Source organism: Rhinatrema bivittatum, chromosome 10, assembly GCF_901001135.1.
Source record: "Rhinatrema bivittatum chromosome 10, aRhiBiv1.1, whole genome shotgun sequence".
NCBI classification, from domain to species: Eukaryota; Metazoa; Chordata; class Amphibia; order Gymnophiona; family Rhinatrematidae; genus Rhinatrema; species Rhinatrema bivittatum.
Genome location: NC_042624.1, coordinates 118,418,853 through 118,437,610, shown reverse-complemented (window position 1 = coordinate 118,437,610; position 18,758 = coordinate 118,418,853). Strand labels below are relative to the sequence as shown.

The 18,758-nt window shown below is 44.4% G+C and overlaps 1 protein-coding gene across 3 annotated transcripts in view; it reads right to left on the bottom strand.

Annotated features, from left to right (window-relative positions):
• Positions 1-244: 244 nt before the first annotated feature.
• POMGNT1 (protein O-linked mannose N-acetylglucosaminyltransferase 1 (beta 1,2-)) overlaps positions 245-18,758 on the bottom strand; it is a 77,181-nt gene continuing 58,667 nt past the window's right edge. For 2 of the 3 annotated variants that reach the window (XM_029617509.1, XM_029617511.1), the window contains 7 exons: positions 13,473-13,601; positions 12,529-12,654; positions 11,964-12,028; positions 11,008-11,052; positions 10,432-10,567; positions 9,075-9,184; positions 245-2,465 (listed from right to left, as the gene is read on the bottom strand). In XM_029617509.1, coding sequence (XP_029473369.1) covers positions 2,375-2,465; positions 9,075-9,184; positions 10,432-10,567; positions 11,008-11,052; positions 11,964-12,028; positions 12,529-12,654; positions 13,473-13,601 — 702 coding nt within the window. In that variant the 3' untranslated portion in view covers positions 245-2,374. The remainder of the gene's footprint in view (positions 2,466-9,074; positions 9,185-10,431; positions 10,568-11,007; positions 11,053-11,963; positions 12,029-12,528; positions 12,655-13,472; positions 13,602-18,758) is intronic. The other variant, XM_029617510.1, reaches the window with a different exon arrangement.

Here is an 18,758-nt window from a genome sequence, read left to right as displayed (position 1 = left end):
CTATTAATTCAGCCTACTTGCTTCTTGGTAGGGCGCTTCTGGTCGGTCTTCGAGCGCATTCTACACATTCACAGACAGCCGCGTGGGCAGAGTGTCAGCAAATTTCGCTCAGGAGATTTGTAGAGCGGCTACGTGGAAGTCCTTGCATACCTTTGCTAGGACACTTTCAGAGTTACAAAATCTTGATTTGCAAACATCCATGTGTATTAAGAAAAGTGTATTAATAACAGAGATAGAGAACAAATCATTTTGATTAGTGTTTTATTTGTCAGCTTGGCTATAACCAGTCAGAACTCAGGTTTGACATGCCTGATCTCAGGTTTTCCAGCTAAAGGTTTACCAACCACAGCTGCTGCTCACAAGGCAAGAGTGCGTGGGAGATTGTTCCCTGAATGAAAAGCCTGTGATGGGAGGGAGATTCTGTGAGAAGAACCCAGCAACTGTCTCTTGCAGCAAAGTTAGTTTCCAGAGTAATGCCAATGAGCAATAGCACAGCCACAACATCCTGGTCTGATGATCATGTGAAAGAGAGAGATTCAATGTTTAGCAGCCTCATCTATTGGCCTGAAGGAACACTGCGGGTTCCTACACACCAAGCCTGACTCGGCACCTGGCCTTTCCTAACTTGCATCTAAGACTGTGCTTAGCACTTGCCCTCATCACAGCATCCGAAACCAAGTGCACTGCATGCTTCCCCCTGCTCATCTCAGACCAGACTCACCAGCACTGGAGACCTGGCACATTATCTGCTCCTTCCCTCTACTCTCCAAAGCCAGGTTTCACCACGTCCTCTCCTAGTCACTGGATGCCAGGCTCACCACCTGTCCCTTACCCCCCAAAGCTCTGATGCCAGGCTTACCCTCTGTCCTCAGGTTCTGATGCCAGGCTTGCTCCTGACTCTTCCCATCTCAGACCTGACATGCATCACCTGCAATAGTGGAGACATATACACATACCTTGTGTTCTGATTTTCATACCATTATTGTGGCTTATCCCTGTGCAAAATAAGCTTTCCAGTGTTTTTCCACACAACACAAGCACTTGAACAGCTGTCAAGCCCCCTTTGTACTACTGCCAAAACAGCAGGCAACACTAATCCTACATGGAAGCTGTCTTGCTAGATGAAACCAGCTGTCAGCATGTGGCAGTAATAGTTAATTCCCCAGAAGTATTCTGTACTCTGCACACACTATGGTTCTCCTTGGGAAGTGTACAGGTCACTTGTAAAGAAGTGAAACATTATTTTTGTTCCTGATATTAAGGGCCTTGTGATCTCAGGAAGCAGCATGAGAATTTGTTCTCTCAATGTTAATAAATAGGGTTGGCACTTAACTTATATGTTAGAGACAGGATGACTCCTGCAAGGTTCTGCACCAGAAACCTATGCAGCAGCTGCAGGATCACTATTTATGCCAGCATAGTACAAGCAGTTTCTTGCATCACAGTACTCTGCTAACTCCTGAGTCACACTGAGCTCACTCATCTCTGCCTTCACTGTTTCTCCATTACAACGATGGTATATGCTGGACCACCTGCCTCTCCCATGCATAAAATCTGTGCAAAACTCTCTCCCCATTTCCTCAATTTGATAAATAAGCTATAAAGGTGCAATTCTCCAAAAGCTCAGAAATTCAACATCTGTGGATGAATAGCAACGTACCATGGGGGTAAGAAAGTTGAAGGTATAAAATCCAGTGCTAAGCACTGTTCTAGAAGAAGAGATGCATGGCTACAGAAGATAAGGCATCCTCTAGTCAGGGCTTATTCCAGCTCCTCCTCGTTCCATAGTTCATTTATGCTGACCCTGTTCTCTCTCTCTCACATTCATTTCTCTTCTGATTTGCACTGTGTGGGAGCTTCAGCACGGCACACATTTACATGGGGACCACTCAAAACAGCAGATGCACACACACACACACACACACACACACAATCCTGTTTCAGCTTAGTCACTGGGGGATATCTCATCGGATGCTATAAAAAGAAGAGAGTCCATCAGTCCAGTATTTAAAGGTAGGAGAACAGTCACTGCGCAGCACCCAGCAATATTTACCAATACTGTCTTCTTCAGTCTTTGTTGGGCAATCTCAAAACATCAGTGAAGAGGGATGAAGTGGTCTAATTTAATATATCCCCTTGTCTGGGAGGATCCCCTTCCACTACATTTTAAATTAGTAAATAGTCTGTTTAGTGTTAAAAAAAAAAAAAAAAGTAAACTTCTGTGTTTACAAAAATAGTAGAGCAGGCCCAACCCTTGCAAAGCAGCTGGGGTTCTTCAGTTGCCTCAGCCCCCCAGAGCATGCTTGGACTTAGTACACGGTACTTGTAGTGGAGGCAGTGCCGGCATGACCGTCTCTTGCTGTGGTGGACTCCCTCACGTTTGCTCCGCTGCTGCTCCTCCTGCTGCTTCCTCCTTTGGAGGGGGCTCCATGTAAATGGGAGTCACCGATGAAGGCTTCGTCACTCTGGAACGGAAAGCAAAATATCAATCCGACACTCTGCTTACCTGTTGGGGATTGCCTAGGCAAATGTAATTTCATTTTGAGAGAGAGAGAGAAAGCAAGACGGGAGAAAACAATGCATGAGAAGGGGGAAAAAAGGGAGAGAGCAAAAAAGAAGCTTGCCCAGCTCCCACCCTGCAAAACAAACCAGAGTCAAGGACAGAAACATTATCGGAACTACTCAAGTCTCCAAAAAATGGGTGCAGAGGCGGCCCTGCGTTTTACTGTAGACATATGCATAATTACAGCTCAAATAATTCTGTTGCATAGCATTGTACTGCTGCCCTTTCTGTACATGGCTTTGGTGCCCCATAAATCTTTGCTATTTATACAGTCTCTCTCTTGATCTCCTCCTAGACCAGCAATCTCTCATAAATCTCTATGACCATTGGTTCTTACCTACTAATTTTCATTCCTGGAATACCACAAATCAGTCCAGATGCTTGGGTTTTGTCTCCCTGCCAGCAGATGGAGACAGAGAAGAAAAGCTTTACTGACACTGCTCCTTAATCTAGTATACTACCTCCAGTCCCATAGTATTGACATGTACCCAAGCCAAGATGCTAGGCTTGATGGACCCTTGGTCTGACCCAGTATGGAAAAAATTTATATTAAGATGAGATTAACTATAAATATAACTTCAACCCCTCTCTTCAACCGAGCAGGGGCTCTTCCACTTAACACAAATAATTAAATTTGAACCTTCCAATTAGCAACCAACTCTACACTATTTATGTACTGGAAACGACAGCGGGCTTTCCAGAATGGGCAGGGCTCTGTGATATTCCAGGAACAAAAATAAGCAGGTGGTAACCAATTTTCCTTTTCTGTTCATACCCCATATCAATCCAGATGCCCTAGATGTATCCAAGCACCCCTAAACTGGGCAGGAACGTGACAGTCCCACTCACAGTACACTTTCATCAAAGTCAGCTGATTCCAGAGCCCGGACTGGTGAAAGGGTGCAGCGAAGTCCAAGTAGCAGCTGTCAGATCTCCTGCAGGGAAACAGACACTCTGCCCATGATGCTGCCTGTGCCTGAACTGAGTGAGCTCTCAGACTCTCAGGTACTGGCCAATCCCTGCAAATATACACCAATCCAATTGTCCCCTTCAACCATCATGCAATAGGCTATTATTGCACGATGGAGTCCTTATTCCCCTTCTTTGGTCCATTCCAAGGGACAAAGAGGTGATCCGATCTCCGAAAATTATTAGCAACTTTGAAATACATCAACAAAGCCCAGCGCACATCTAACAAATGAAGTTCTTTCGCATGCTGTGTAGATGCCTCCAAGTTTGGAAATGTGGGGAGCTCCACTGTCTGCCTGCGATGAAAGGCGCAGACAGCCTTTGGTAAAAAGGAATAGGGTGCAAAGACACGCCCACCTCCAAAATCTGTAGAAAAGGATCTCTACATGACAATGCCTGAATTTTTTGAAAATCTTTCTGGCCAAACAAATCGCTACCAAAAAGATAACCTTCAGGATTAAGTCCTTTAGAGACACTCTCTTCAATAGTTCCAACGGTGCTCCACAAAGAAACCACAGCACTAAATTAAGATTCCACGAAGTTCTTCGTAGGATGATATAAATGTTTCGACCCCGAAGAAAATAAATCACATTCGGATGGGAAGCCAGGACACTCCCTGCACCTGACCCCAAAGACTGCCTAATGCCACCACCTGGACTCGAAGGGAATTAAAGGCCAATCTCTTTACCAGATCCCTTTGCAAAAACACCAGGATGTGTGATACCGAAGCCTGAGTAGGCTGTACACCCTGCACAAGACACCAAATACTCTCCACACCCTAATACAAACCAAGGATGTGGAAGACCTTCTAGCTTGTAGTAAGGTGAAAATGACTTCCTCAAAATATCCCTTCCTTAATAGATGCCTTTCAAAAGCCAGGCCATGAGAAAAGTGATCCACCTGATCCCAGAAGACTGCCTCTGACAAAGCAAACTATGAAGATGAGCGAAGCTTAATGGTCCATCCACTGCCAAATTTTTCAGGTTTGCTTACCATGGTAGATGTGGCCATTCTGGAGCCATAAGAATTACTTTGCCCAGGTGATTCTCTATTTGCAGCATCACTCTACCCACCAAGGGCCAAGGAGGAAACACATACAGAAGGATCTCTGACAGCCACTGTAGAACCTTCTGCTCCGAAGATTGCATGCCTTGACGCCATCAAAGCCATGTAGGAATGCCTCACCTGGCCTGAATAAGGAGCACTGCTTCCTCTGCCAGCTCCCACTTGCTGGGGTCGAGCCTCTGCCAACTGAGAAAGTCAGCTTGAATATTGTCCACTCTGGCTATGTGCGATGCCGCCAGAACAACCAGGTGTTGCTCCACCCAGCAAAATAGCTCCTGAGCAAACATTCAACTCTAGGTTCCACCCTGTCAGTTGCTACAAGCCACAGTTGTTACATTGTCCAAAAAGACGCACACCTCTTGCTCATGTAATTGTGGCCGAAAAGAAAGCAATGGCTAAGCAAACCGCCCTTGTTTCTAATTGATTGATAGACCACAACACTTCCTTGCTTGACCCATCAACCTTGAGCCTTCTTATCCCTGTCAAATGGCTCCCCAACCACCCAGGCTGGCATCAGTGATCAATACTACCTATTCTGGGACTTCCAGCTCCAATCCTCACTCCAAATTGGTTCGAGAAAGCACCATGAAAGACTATACCTGGATTCCCCCCCATCCCCGAGGGGTAGTGGGATCTGAAATTCCTCTGACATCAGGTTCCAGCGGGATAGAAGCGCCCTTTGAAGTTGCCATATATGCACGAATGCCCAGGGAACTAGATCCAGTGTAGACACCATAGATCCCAGGACCTGTAAATAATCCCAAATCCTGGGCACCAAAAGGCTTAACAAGTAGTGAATCTGGATCTGTCCACTGTGAGAAACACTTTGCCAATCCTGGTGAGGACTCCAACCCCCATATACTCCAAGGATTGGGATGAAACGAGATTGCTCTTTGCCAGGTTCACCAACCAGCCCAGAGAACGCAACCGCTCCATGATCTGCTGCACAGATTATTGACATAGGGCTTCTGACTGCTTGAATGAGCCAGTTGTCCAAACATGAAAGCACCAGTACTCCTTTCTGTGGAGCCATAGCCACCATCACCTTGGTGAACATAAGTGGCGTCGTTGCCATCTGAAATGGAATGGCTTGAAACTGAAAATGTTCTCCTAGAATCATAAATCTCAGGTGCTCCAGCCAAATGGATGTGTGTAGATATGCACACCAGAATTCTCCCTTGCGGACTGTTGCCATGACAGAGCGAAATTTCCATTCACCTTCTTTAAATCCAAAATCAGCTGGAAAGTTCCTTCCTTTTTGGGAACCACCAAGTAAATGGAATAAGTTTCCTTTCCCTGCTCCTCTTGGGGAACCTGTACAATGGCCTCTAGGTCACAACCGATCCTCCATGTTGCAAACAAGGGATGCGCAAGGAGAGATACGTACGCTTCTTGAAGTGGCCGAGCAAATTCTATGGCGTAACCGTCTCATCATTTTGGTCCACTCTTCATAAAATAGGGTTAGCCAACCTCTGACTGCCCGCAGGGAAGAGAGGACCAGTCCTGTTTCATTGCAAAGATTTGTTTCCCTAACTCCCTGGCTGGGGCTATCCTGAGCTGACTTCCGCCCGCCTCGAATGGACTGTGTTCTACCCGAGCTTTGCCTCTGCAAGACAGAAGGGCCTCTGTTCTGATGATACCTCCTCTTGTCCATAAAGCGGGAGTGAGCAGAGAAAGGTCTTTTGCTGCCTTTCAGCTTATCTTCGGGGAGTTTATGCCTCTTGGACTCCCCTAAGTGTTTCACTAGCTGTGCTAAGTCGTCCCTGAACAGCAGCTTACCTTTGAAGGGAAAGCACCCAGCTGAGCTTTAGACCAGAGATCTAATGAACAATTCCTCAACCACAGGAGTCTTCTGGCCGAAACCTCAACATCATAATTCTCCAGGATGACCAGATCAAATCATATAGCACATCCGCCACACAGACTACTGAGCATCCAAGCGCTCAGCCTGCTTTGGGGAGGCAACACTGAAATCTCAAAAATCCTTTTGAGCTGAATTTTCAACTTCTGGTACTGTGCGTCCTTTGTGGCGGATCCTGCCATTGTTATGATGGTCTTCTTGGTCACTACAGAGACTGACGCGTTCACCCTGGGCAGCATTAGAAGCTCAAGGGCATCCTCCGGTAGGGGTTACAACTTTGCCATTGCTCTCCCCACCTTTAGCCCAGCCTTTAGAGTATCCAGTTCCCTGACCACCAATCTTTTCACCGACTTATGGATGGAAAAAGCCTTAGCTGGTCCTCATAATCCATCCATGATGGTGTCCACACCTTCATGATTGAATTCCTCCTGCAGAAGCTTCATGCCCAGCTCCTTCAGCACATGTGGTATTATGGCCACAATTCCTCCTTTCTAAATATTTGGACAACCTTAGGATCACCCACCTTTGGCACCAGTACTTCCTCAGGCTCCAAAAAATCCTATGCTAATTCCCTGTCTGGACCCTTCCCCTTATCTTGCTGTGGGCACTCTTGGAGGTGAGAATGCTTTTTCCCCGCTGTCTTCCAGGCTAGAAAAGCATAATGGAGAAGTAACACTCCTTGTGACCTTGGACAAGTCACTTTACCCTCCACTGCCTCAGGTACAAATTTAGATTGTAAGCCCTGTGGGGATAGAGAAATACCTAAAGTACCTGAATGTAATCCGCTTTGAAGCACTGAAAAAAGTGTGAAAAGCGAAATAAAAAAATCTAAAATAAAAAAATAAACACAAATTCTGATGAAATTGCCTGAGTCTTTCAAACCCTCCTCCTGGAGATCCTCTGCGTTCTCAGAGTTCCTCTGAACCCCTGTGGGACTGTGTACAGCCAGGGATAAAGCCAAAGTGGAATCCCCCTGTATCTCCCGGGGCATCCCCTGCAGCAGACAATATGGCTGCCATTCCCGCACTTGCTCCTACCGACTGCGTTGTTCTGTTCCCTGCTGGCACTGAGTGTCTCTCTCGAGCTACCCTCTCCCCCAGACATGCAGCAAACACAGAGCCCCACAGACGTCAGACGCACATGCGGCTCTCCATATGAATGGCAGCCCTTGCCATGACCTTTAGCTGGTGCCATTGCTGCTTTGCAGTACGTGGTGACTGTCTGCTTCCTGTTTGTGGATGGGCCCTCCCAGATGGGATGAGCACTCTCTACCTGGACTCTTCATGCCCCTCATAGCCATCTGCCTGACCTCTGATCGCTGAGCACTTACTCTCCCGTCCTTTAGTTTAAAAAAAAAATTTACACCAAAAAACAAAACACAAACAAAAACAAACCACACAATAGCAAGTATACTTTCCTTAGTGAAGGCTGCAGAGATCATTGCTGGAGCAGAAAGACTCTCTGGGGCAATGAGGGAATTGGATCACCGGTTTTCAGAGCTCCCCAAGGGTCCCACACACGAGCCTCCAGAAAGGATCACCAACTCCGTGCTCATCAGCTTCAACCTGGGGGGGAAGGTCCAACCGGGTACCTAACAGCCTCCAGGAGGAATGCTCTTGAATATAATTCCTATAATCTTTTTTTTTTAAACTCTGGACTGCAGGGTTTACAACTCTCTCATATGTTGGAAGCAGAGAAATATTGAGGGACTGCAGGTGGCCCACTAGGGTTAAGCAGCAGTGTCAGTAAAGCTTTTCTTCTCTGACTTCATCTGCTGATAGGGAGGCAAAACCCAGGCGTCTGGTCTGATCTGGGGTATGAACAGGAACATACAAACAAACTGAAATTTTGTGCAGTAACTATTTCTTATACAGAGGTTTCTCTTCTTGTAATAAAGGTAGTGCAGGGTCCTACAACTGTATTAGGACAGGAGAAAAGTGGATTATTTGCAGGTCATGACAGTTTTTATACCAGTCTAATAAGTACCACCTGGAGACTGAGAAAGTGCATGAGCGTTTGAGACCATTCGGGTCCCTCTCCTGAAGTGTGACATCATACTGTAAACAAGAGTACTGCACTAGCCCACCAAATGTAGTTTGAGACCATTCGGGTCCCTCTCCTGAAGTGTGACATCATACTGTAAACAAGAGTACTGCACTAGCCCACCAAATGTAGTTTGAGACCATTCGGGTCCCTCTCCTGAAGTGTGACATCATACTGTAAACAAGAGTACTGCACTAGCCCACCAAATGTAGTTTGAGACCATTCGGGTCCCTCTCCTGAAGTGTGACATCATACTGTAAACAAGAGTACTACTGCACTAGCCCACCAAATGTAGTTTGGTACAGCTGATATTCTTGTAAGGTTAATGAACATTTAAAGATGCAAGCTTTTGGGACTACTAACGTCTATTCCTCAGACAATAAAGAAGTAACACTGCATGTATCTGTATCATTCACCACACATGACTATCTTGGATCTGAGCACAGCTACACTGCTTCATTTTGATTCTGTAACGAGGTCAAACTCTCGATCTATGTATGACAAGTTTTTTTTTCAGGCACGTGGTTCCTGAGTCTGCAGGAGAGTGGGGTTGGACTCAGCAGCTGTACTCACGAATAAATCGAGGCAGGGTATCCGACTACGAGGAGGTGGTTCTTCTTTCTGAAAAGGCGCCATAGTCCTTTGTGGTTCCCGCGGACATCTAGGTCCCAGATGTGGAGGCACTAAGAAGGGAAAACCGCATTCTTGTAAAAAAGTCTTCCTGAGACATGCATGCGTCAGAAGGAGAGGAGACTCCATGACAAACACCGGACTGGTCAGGTTTTAACCAGCAAATGGCTAAGCGGTCACTGAGCATCAGGCAGTTTTCTGTCACTCTGGTACACTGGCCATTCAGTTTTTCTGCTTCTCATTGTTTTCATGCCTAACAAGTACAAGTATATGCTTTACCTTCGCAGCTTCCTACCTTATAATCATTAATTCACATGCCCTGATTGAGAGAGGACTAGGAGATGTTTAGTTATTTATATACATTTCATTATGATGCAAACACCTATTGATCACATTATTAACCTGTTACTACTGCATTTAAACAATCTGCTTAGCTGTTTCTGTTAAACTGTTATTATAGTTATTCTGTAAAAGTTGTTATATTGGTTACACTGTAAAGCTCTGTTGATGACTCCATGTTGCCTGTAAACCGATAAGATGTCCAACAATGAATGTCAGTATAAAAAAAAACACCTTACATAAATAAATAAATGTCAACTTAACTTCCAACCATTTCTTTTTATTAATTACAGGCCGAGAAGGTCAGTACCAGCTGCATGATTCTCACTAAAACAATAGATAACACACAATCTCCACTGTCATATTTTAGGCTTATAAACTCGGACACTATGAAAAGTCTGGTAGAGAACCATTTTTAAATATATTTCTTTTCTTCGTATAGTCCCCTTCCCCAGCCCTGATCCATGTCTAGATGGGGCCAGAGAGAAGCCTTCTCTGAGAATAATCCTCAGCATTTCTCCTTCAGCAGCAGCAGCTGCCATTTTCCTTCCCTCCCTGAGAGTCAATATGTAACACCAGTGGCATGGCCACACCTGAATGGTACTAGCAAGCAGGAGACTCAAACTCACACCACCTGTGTCTCAATGCAGAGGTAGCCCTGGAGAACTGGCTCAAGACGCATCATTGTTACTGAATGATATTTTACTAGTTCCCCTCCTCAGACTTTGAGGGCTATTTACAGCAGCTGAATGACAAAGGAACCTTGAAAGGCAGAAGCACACATTACTGAGAAATAGCCAACCACTTTCATGATTATACAGTGAAGAATGGTACAGATGGCACTGAATGTGACGTCTTTCAGGTTTCGCAGCTCTGTAACTCCCCTTACTAAACTACACCGCGAGACCAGCCATCGAGAACAGAGTGCGAGTACGGCAGTTTGCACTAAACTAGTGAGCACCTTTGCCAGCTGAGTCCAGGTATTGAAATCTGCCTCCTGCTCCATTCGGATGTACATCACGTAGGTTTTTCCCTCTGTGTCTGGAATGAAGTTATCTTCACAAGGGTTTTTGCTGTGATCCAAGACCTCTGCCTCACTGAAACAAAGCGCAGATACCATGAACAGAAAACACTCTACTGGGAAAGAAGCAGGGGCCTTCAAAAGGAGAAAACAATTCATAAAGGGTAGTGAGCAAACTGTATAAAACTTATACATTAGGGGACTGATCTGGAAAGATTTTCTGCCTTTGGAGCCAACAACAATGGACCCTTGGTAAATAGGATCCATAATGCCTTTTCGTACTCATGGGACCAGATTTCTGGTGTGTCTATGTAAAAGATCCATAACAAGCAAAGCCCGTAGTCTTACAAGCCAATTGCTTTACCGTGCACACACAACCTGCAGACTGTGTTTGTTAGGATTTGTTTGTTTCACTTGATTTTCCAGTCTCATTGCTACTTTGATGCAGTTACAGTTCACATAACAAAACTCATTAGCTGTATCCACATGCAAACATATTTAGGCTAGGCACTGTACCTCAGTAGCCGGTTAATTTCAACTTCATAAGCATCCTTTTTCAAACTAGACAGAGATAAAAGATAATTAAAAGCATCACTCATTTAATCCAACCAGATTTTCCTCTTCAATTTATGGATAAAGCAGATTATGGGTAAAGTAGTTGTAAACTGCACAGAACTAAGGTTTCTTGAGCACTGTCCGTGCATGTGCATGTTTACCATGAACGCTGCCTTTTAACCTGGTAATGCTGTGAGGGTGTCTGAGCTGCTAAGAGTCACCAGATTAACATGGCTAAGCCATGAGTACAAGAGTCACACTGAAAAGTGTCTATACTGGGGGATTATCTGTTTGGTGGCTATTTGAGCTTCTGGCTTGTGGAGGCTTGTGTGTAAGCTTTAGAAGTAAATTCTGGGTTGCTTGTAGGAGCCTTTGTATTATTAAATGTTTGCACGTGGGGCTCTTCCTCACCTCCACCTCATACCTTCCATTCTTACTGACTAACCCTGTAATTAGGGGGTTGGCCCTGGACAAAATAAGGAAGTAATTTAGATAAGTTTTAGTCAATGGTGAAGATTGCTTTTACATCCAAAACCCCCGAATGTGCCTGATCTTGGCCCACTCGCATTAAATGTTTTACTGTAATAGTTAAATGCTTACTAGAGTATTATTTGTCTTGTTTGTGTCTGTACAGTGCTGTGTATGCCTACTAGTGTTATAGAAATGTTTAGCAGCAGCACATTGCTTGGTTTCAAGATAATTCAGAACCCACTGCCCTGTTGCAACACTCAATAAGGCTGAGGCAATTCCTTGCATGTAATGCCACACTGGACTTAGTTTGATTTTCTACTCCTATTGTTCACAGTTGGTAAGTAAAGATAAAAGTTAGGCAAGCCAAAAATCTTACTTTTTGGGCACCAGTACGTCACCTTTCTTTACTTTCACATTGCACACACACAGTGCACATACATATGTACCTTTCAACATTTCTAAGCTGCACACTGGGAACAGTATTAAACTTGTGCTTTTTGAAGTAGGCTTCCTGAAAAGGAAAAACAAAATAGACAAGACTGTGACGCAGTGTTAAACTTAATGCATTAATAAAACCCAAAAGGCAAAACCAGGGCAGGGCACTGTCCTTGAGAAGGGAGTGGAATGCATAGGCCTTGCTCACAAGAGAGGCAAGCTCAGATACAAACACAGCCAAAATGAGCTTCAAGCACGGGCTTGCGTACCCTTACTGTGGCAAATCTTTCCTAGGCCACAGGAAACCTTCCTGGACACTCCCATGTCTAATCCCATGCCTCCTCCAGCCCTGACACTGCTCCAGCTGATGGCCCAGACTAAGCCTTAAAGAACAAAGTCTTTGGCTATTCATGCTGTCCTGGTTGGCTCCACCTAAATTCAGACCCTGTGAAAAAAGTTGTCTGTGTAATAACATGCAGAAAACAAAGTTCATCCCCCCACTGCCTTCAGCACAGAAAGCCTATTAGTCGATTCTTCCTAAAGTGACTACTGATAAGCTGAATAAGCGCGACTTACATGGAAATACCCATTCATGTTGAGTCCCACGATGCCAAAATGATAGGAGCGTGACACATCAGGGATAATGCATTCTCGGCCTTTTCGCTGCTCGGGCATGCGCATCCACATGTCCCAGTCCCATAGCTGTATGAAGGGAGAGAAGGGAGCTCCTAAGAACAGGAACTGGTCTGGGGATAAATGAGTAGAACCAACAATTTTCAGCAGCACTAAGATATACACCACACACGATGGGAAGTGCATTATTAAGCTTAAATACTACATATTACTGTGCCCTTCAAAGGGTCCCTCACCTGCCTGCTCACCTAACGAAAACAAGACAAGAGGCTCTGCCAGCCTTCACCCAAACAAGGCCGGGCAGTGACCTGGACATATGCACATTACTGCTGCACAGCTTCTGTAGCTCCCCCATGTGTTCCTTAAGAAAGCAAGGAATCCATTAAAGCAACAGCACTCACTGCGGTCCTTTCAATCTCATGGCTCTAATACCTTTGACTATGATTTCATGTTTGGATTTTATGTTTATTTTACAGTAACTCGTTATGGTCGTAGTCACGGGTGATAAACTTTTAAATAAAAGAATAATGCACCCTCCGTCATATTATTAGATTGTTCTTTTGCTCCAGTTCTGCACAGAGCTGTCACACATCTGCACCACAGTACCTCGCTTTACTTTACTGGATCACACTGATTTCCTACAGAATGAAATATGTTGACTATTTATTTTAAAATATATTCCCAAGTATTGCTCGTTTAAAGTTTCATTTCTTGGCAGACTAGCAACCACTAGAGGACACTTAGGGCCAGCTTACTGAATCGTGCCCTGAGTGTATGTCCTGGGAGAAACAAAAATAAAAGCATTTTTGTATGGCACATTAGCATATACATTTCTAAAGACGAACAGATCCTGATGTGTGAGAAGATATGGGGAATAGGCACAGTACCTTCTCTGGTGTTGGCCACTTTGGCTCGAGTTCATCCTTATAGAGACTTTTCCTCAACACCCATCCCAAGCCTGGCATGGTCTCCACCCGGTATAAGAGGGAGGGATCTTCTGCTGTGTGCTCATAGCCCTGAACAACAAAGAGAGCTCTCTCATTCTCCATGCCCATAGTACTGTCGGCAGAAAAAGACCAACTCAACCCATCCCAAGCCTGGCATGGTCTCCACCCGGTATAAGAGGGAGGGATCTTCTGCTGTGTGCTCATAGCCCTGAACAACAAAGAGAGCTCTCTCATTCTCCATGCCCATAGTACTGTCGGCAGAAAAAGACCAACTCAACCCATCCCAAGCCTGGCATGGTCTCCACCCGGTATAAGAGGGAAGGATCTTCTGCTGTGTGCTCATAGCCCTGAACAACAAAGAGAGCTCTCTCGTTCTCCAAGCCCAAACATACATAGTACTGTCGGCAGAAAAAGACCAACTCAACCCATCCCAAGCCTGGCATGGTCTCCACCCGGTATAAGAGGGAGGGATCTTCTGCTGTGTGCTCATAGCCCTGAACAACAAAGAGAGCTCTCTCATTCTCCATGCCCATAGTACTGTCGGCAGAAAAAGACCAACTCAACCCATCCCAAGCCTGGCATGGTCTCCACCCGGTATAAGAGGGAGGGATCTTCTGCTGTGTGCTCATAGCCCTGAACAACAAAGAGAGCTCTCTCATTCTCCAAGCCCAAACATACATAGTACTGTCGGCAGAAAAAGACCAACTTGTCCAGCCTGTCTGCCCAGCAAGCTTCTCATTGGCAATTGCCACTCCATGCAGGTTACCCTCACTCCTTATGTTAAGAATAGGATACTTACCAGCAACACCAAGCAACTGTCAAACCCAGAACAAAATTACTGTAGCATTTTATATGCTGAGCAGCCTTCCTGATTAATTCAGACAAAGATGCTTTAAGGTTTTGCTTTTGGACTCTGCTGTAGAAGCGATATCCCTAATCTCAGCATATTAATACCTTACACTGTAAAAGTCTAGGCCCAGTGTTGCCTGCCTTCAGGCTCCAATACCCTTTTTTCCCCCTCCCCAACGTCAAAGAAGCAAGTGATATGGGGAGAGCTTTCCAAGATGGCGCCTTGAACAGATGTGCTGGTGAGAGGCTCCCGATATTTCCTTCGTTACAACTGCCTTAATGCCTCACACCAAAAGAAAAGCCAGGGTACGGGGTGGGGAAGGTTCCTCCATCCCATTAGAGACTACACAACCCCGGATAGGAAGTTTCTTCCCAGCGATACAGCCGCCAATGCCGTGTGAATGGGTCGCTGAAGGGCAGACAGAGGAGTGTGAGTCTTCCCTTCTGACAGAGATATCACTTAGCCTCGGCTCACCTTTGAGGCCGGTGCCACCGGGCCAAGATTACGGACGGAGATTACAGAAGGCTGTGGGCCCGCCGGAAGGAAGTTGCAGTGAGGCAGCAGTAGGAGGACAAGGTTTAACACCACAAGGACTTACCAACCCGGAGCAACACGTGAAGGCAAAACCCCATGGGAGTGAAGTAGGAGTGGGGTCAAACCGCAGGAACGCTGGATTTCCTCAGTGTTGGAAATGGCGTCGGCGTTACAGCGGGTGAAAGAGGAGGAGAAGCGAAACAAGAATCACCTATATCTGGGAAAATATCTTCAACAACGGATATAACACTATCGACGATATGGACAGCTCTTCAGTCTCTTGAAAGGGCAATTACGGGACTTACAAAGGAAGTGCTTGAAGTAAAAAATCAGGAAAATCTAACACGAAAGAAATAACTCTTCAGAACAATAAGATTGAGAAAATGGAAGGCCAGATAGCAGCAAATGAAAAAGTTCAAACTGCTATAATTCAGAATGATGGTGAAGTAAATAAAAGATTGGAGAAGATTGAAAACAACATATTTATTTATTTAATTTATTCGTTTTTATATACCGTCATTCGGTTTAGCCATCACAACGGTTTACAGAATCAAAACAACAATCAGATAAATTATACATAGTTGCAAAAGAAGAAAACAATAACAATAGTGAAATGATAGGTAGAGGAGGATGGTGGGGTGAAAGAGGGGGAGAAGGGAAAGATGTAAAAAGGAAAGTAACAAAAATAGTATTAATTAATCTTAAAGGAGGGCTTCATATTAAATTTCTGAAATTGTAATACTTAAGGTTGATGCCAGTTGTAGTTACTGTTTTTTTCTTGTTTGGGTTTGAATGGTTGAATTGATTGTAGATGGATTGTTGTTAAAGATGATCATTGATGTAGACTGTATGGAAAAGGAAAGTTTTTAGGTCCTTCTTGAACTTTTTGATGTTAGATTGAGTTCTTAAATAAGGCGGTAGAGAGTTCCATTTTTTTGGGGAAGCAATGGAGAATGCTCTGTTTCTAGGAGTATGAGAGCTCATAACCTAAGGTTTATTAATTTTCCTATATTTAGAAATATTTCCCCGATAGAGTTGTTTAAGCTCTACTTGTCTCAAATACTAAAGATACCAGAAGAGGTAAAACCTGTAATTACCAAAGCTTATTACCTTTATTCTATTGATGCAAATCAAGAGAATACCCAAGGACATTCGCTACCAGTTATATTGGAATCCTCTCAAGAGATGGTTGTTTCTCAAAGAAGGTCATTATTAGTATCCTTCCCTTTCTTGATGGACAAAAATATTTTTAAACATTATTTTAGGAATAATCAAGCCCTATTCTTTGGCAAAACAAAACAGTTAACCATCATTCAACAACACTGATCTACAGCCAAAACGCTTCCTAAATGAAGGTAGTCAAACTTTTCTAAATCTGGGTCACTGAGAACAAAAATGATGTTTAGAATTGTTGATTGGCTTTAGTCTTCAAGATGTGCTACTGGGTCAGTATACATAACATTTGACTTGGGAACTGTAAAGCATAAGTGAGTTAAGAAGGGAAAGAACCCCAAATTAAACCAGAAATGACTAATATGCATCTTTGACTGAATCTACGAATAAATCTATGACTGGGTTTGTGTAGCAAGGAAAAGACGATGTGGAGAGCCTTCTAGTTAGTGCTGATAAATTTTCTCTGAAACAAGGCAGACAACTACACAGATTGGTGGAAACCTACTCAAGCGTACTAAAGCCTTGAGTGCAACTACTCACTAAAGATACATTTTTTTGCACTCTCGTCCAGATTTTTTTCCACCAAACTGCAGAGCAGTGGGTGATAAGCATGGCGAGTGATTTCACCAGGACATTGCAGCAATGGAAAATCAGTATCAGGGCAAATGGTGCCCATCAATGCTTGCAGACTATTGTTAGACATGACAAGAGATGTTCCATTTAATGAATACAAGAGACGAACCAAGAGCTGAGACGTCACTGAATAAGGACTAAACTAGGTACATATATGTATACATAATAGTTTTGGGCCTTTTGTTTCATAGTAAATTTTATTTCTATTTACAAAAAGACCTAAGTTAACAATTTATGATTACAACTATCTATGCACTATCTACGCAATAAAGATAAACGTAAAATGTAAAAACTTAAATACCATGGAAACAGTAGCCAGTCACCTGGTTTGTCATATTTAAATGCAGCACATCAACATCAATAATAAATGGCACATTTTATTGCTGAAATAGACTTCTAAACATTTGTATACCAAAATAATTAAATTTATTTTTTTAAAGTTAAAAAAAACCCCCAAATATTTTAAAACAAACACACACCACCCAATAATTAAAACTAACAAGAATAAAGAAATTCTCCACTCTCCATATCTGGGAACTTTTGATTTCCAATCATCCTAAAATTATCATAGATTGGGGGTGGGGCCCTTACAAACTTTATCCCCTCACACACACACATTCCCTCTCATACACATACCCTGGATCTCTCCTCCTCATATACACATGCACACAAGCTCTCATGCACATGTACACACACATAAAGGCTCACTCACTCACACCGACTTTCAGTCACATCCTCCCTCTCTCAGACACACACAAACACAAGCTCTCTCTTGCATACAGGTGCTCGCTCACACACACACACACACACGCGTGCATAAAGGCTCTCTCTAACACACACATTCACATACATAACTGTTTTCTCTCACACATGCATACCCCTATGTATAAAGGCTCTCTCACACACACTAACATGCATATAGGCTCTCACATACACACACTGGCTCTCATTCATACCCTCTCACACACATACATGCGCATACAGGGTCACATACATACATATGCACAGGCATTCACACTCACTCTCTCATACACACACACACACAGGAGCTCTCAATTTTTCTTACACACACTCAGGGCCCTGCTGGGCCTCTCCTTTGAGCTGCAGCAGGATGGGCTCTGCCGCGGCTTCATTGGGGCTCTCAACAGCTGTGACAGGATGGGGTTTCCATGACCCTGCTGGGACTTCAGTAACCACATCTGCAGCAAGGTGAGGCAGCTGCTGCAGTAGTACTTTGTGGGGGAGGCACGTTTTGCTGCTCCCAAAATATTTCTGCCTGAGGTGGCCGCCTCACTTTACCTAATTATAGAAGACTCCCTGATAATCACAGAGCAGCCGAGAGATAATCTATTCCTGGGGGGAAATTTTGTATCAAAACATTAAATCGGTGTTCCCCAACCAGTGTGCCACAGAACATTACTATTTTTGAAAAATTAAATTTCAATTTCAATACAGAAAAGGTTCTTATCCAAATACCCAACAGTCCCGGGGAAACACTGGAACAGTGGATTTCAGGGATTTCACGTTAGCAGTCCCGTTGAGCTGATGGAAATGCCAGCAGGTGCAAGTCTGTGCTGCCTGCTTCTCTCAAGCTCGGCAGTTTGCCAACTGAAAACCAGAAGCCCAATCAGAAAGCTTTACTCCATGCTCCCTCCACAACCCCAGTTTTTCTCCCACACAAGTTCATCCGTACAATAAAATGGCACAGGCCAAAGGACAAACAGGCTGGGCAGAAACACCTAAGGATTGCTCCTGCTCCATTTGGACATTTTGCACCAGTGGATAGGGTGTCAGTTTTAAACAATTGGATCGCCGGAGTTGGGCAGCATCTGATTCTCCAACTTCACCTGCACTTTACAGCTGCATGGTCTGCACACCCGCTAGTGCTGGGCCCACTCTTCAGACCCTCCTCAGATCATCTTCCCCTCCCAACACTCTCCTTGCCTCCCCACTTATAACTTGCCCCTCCCTTAGCTTGTCTTACCCAAAATACTCCCTCTCCTAATGCTCTATCCTCCTCTCCCAGCTCAAACTCC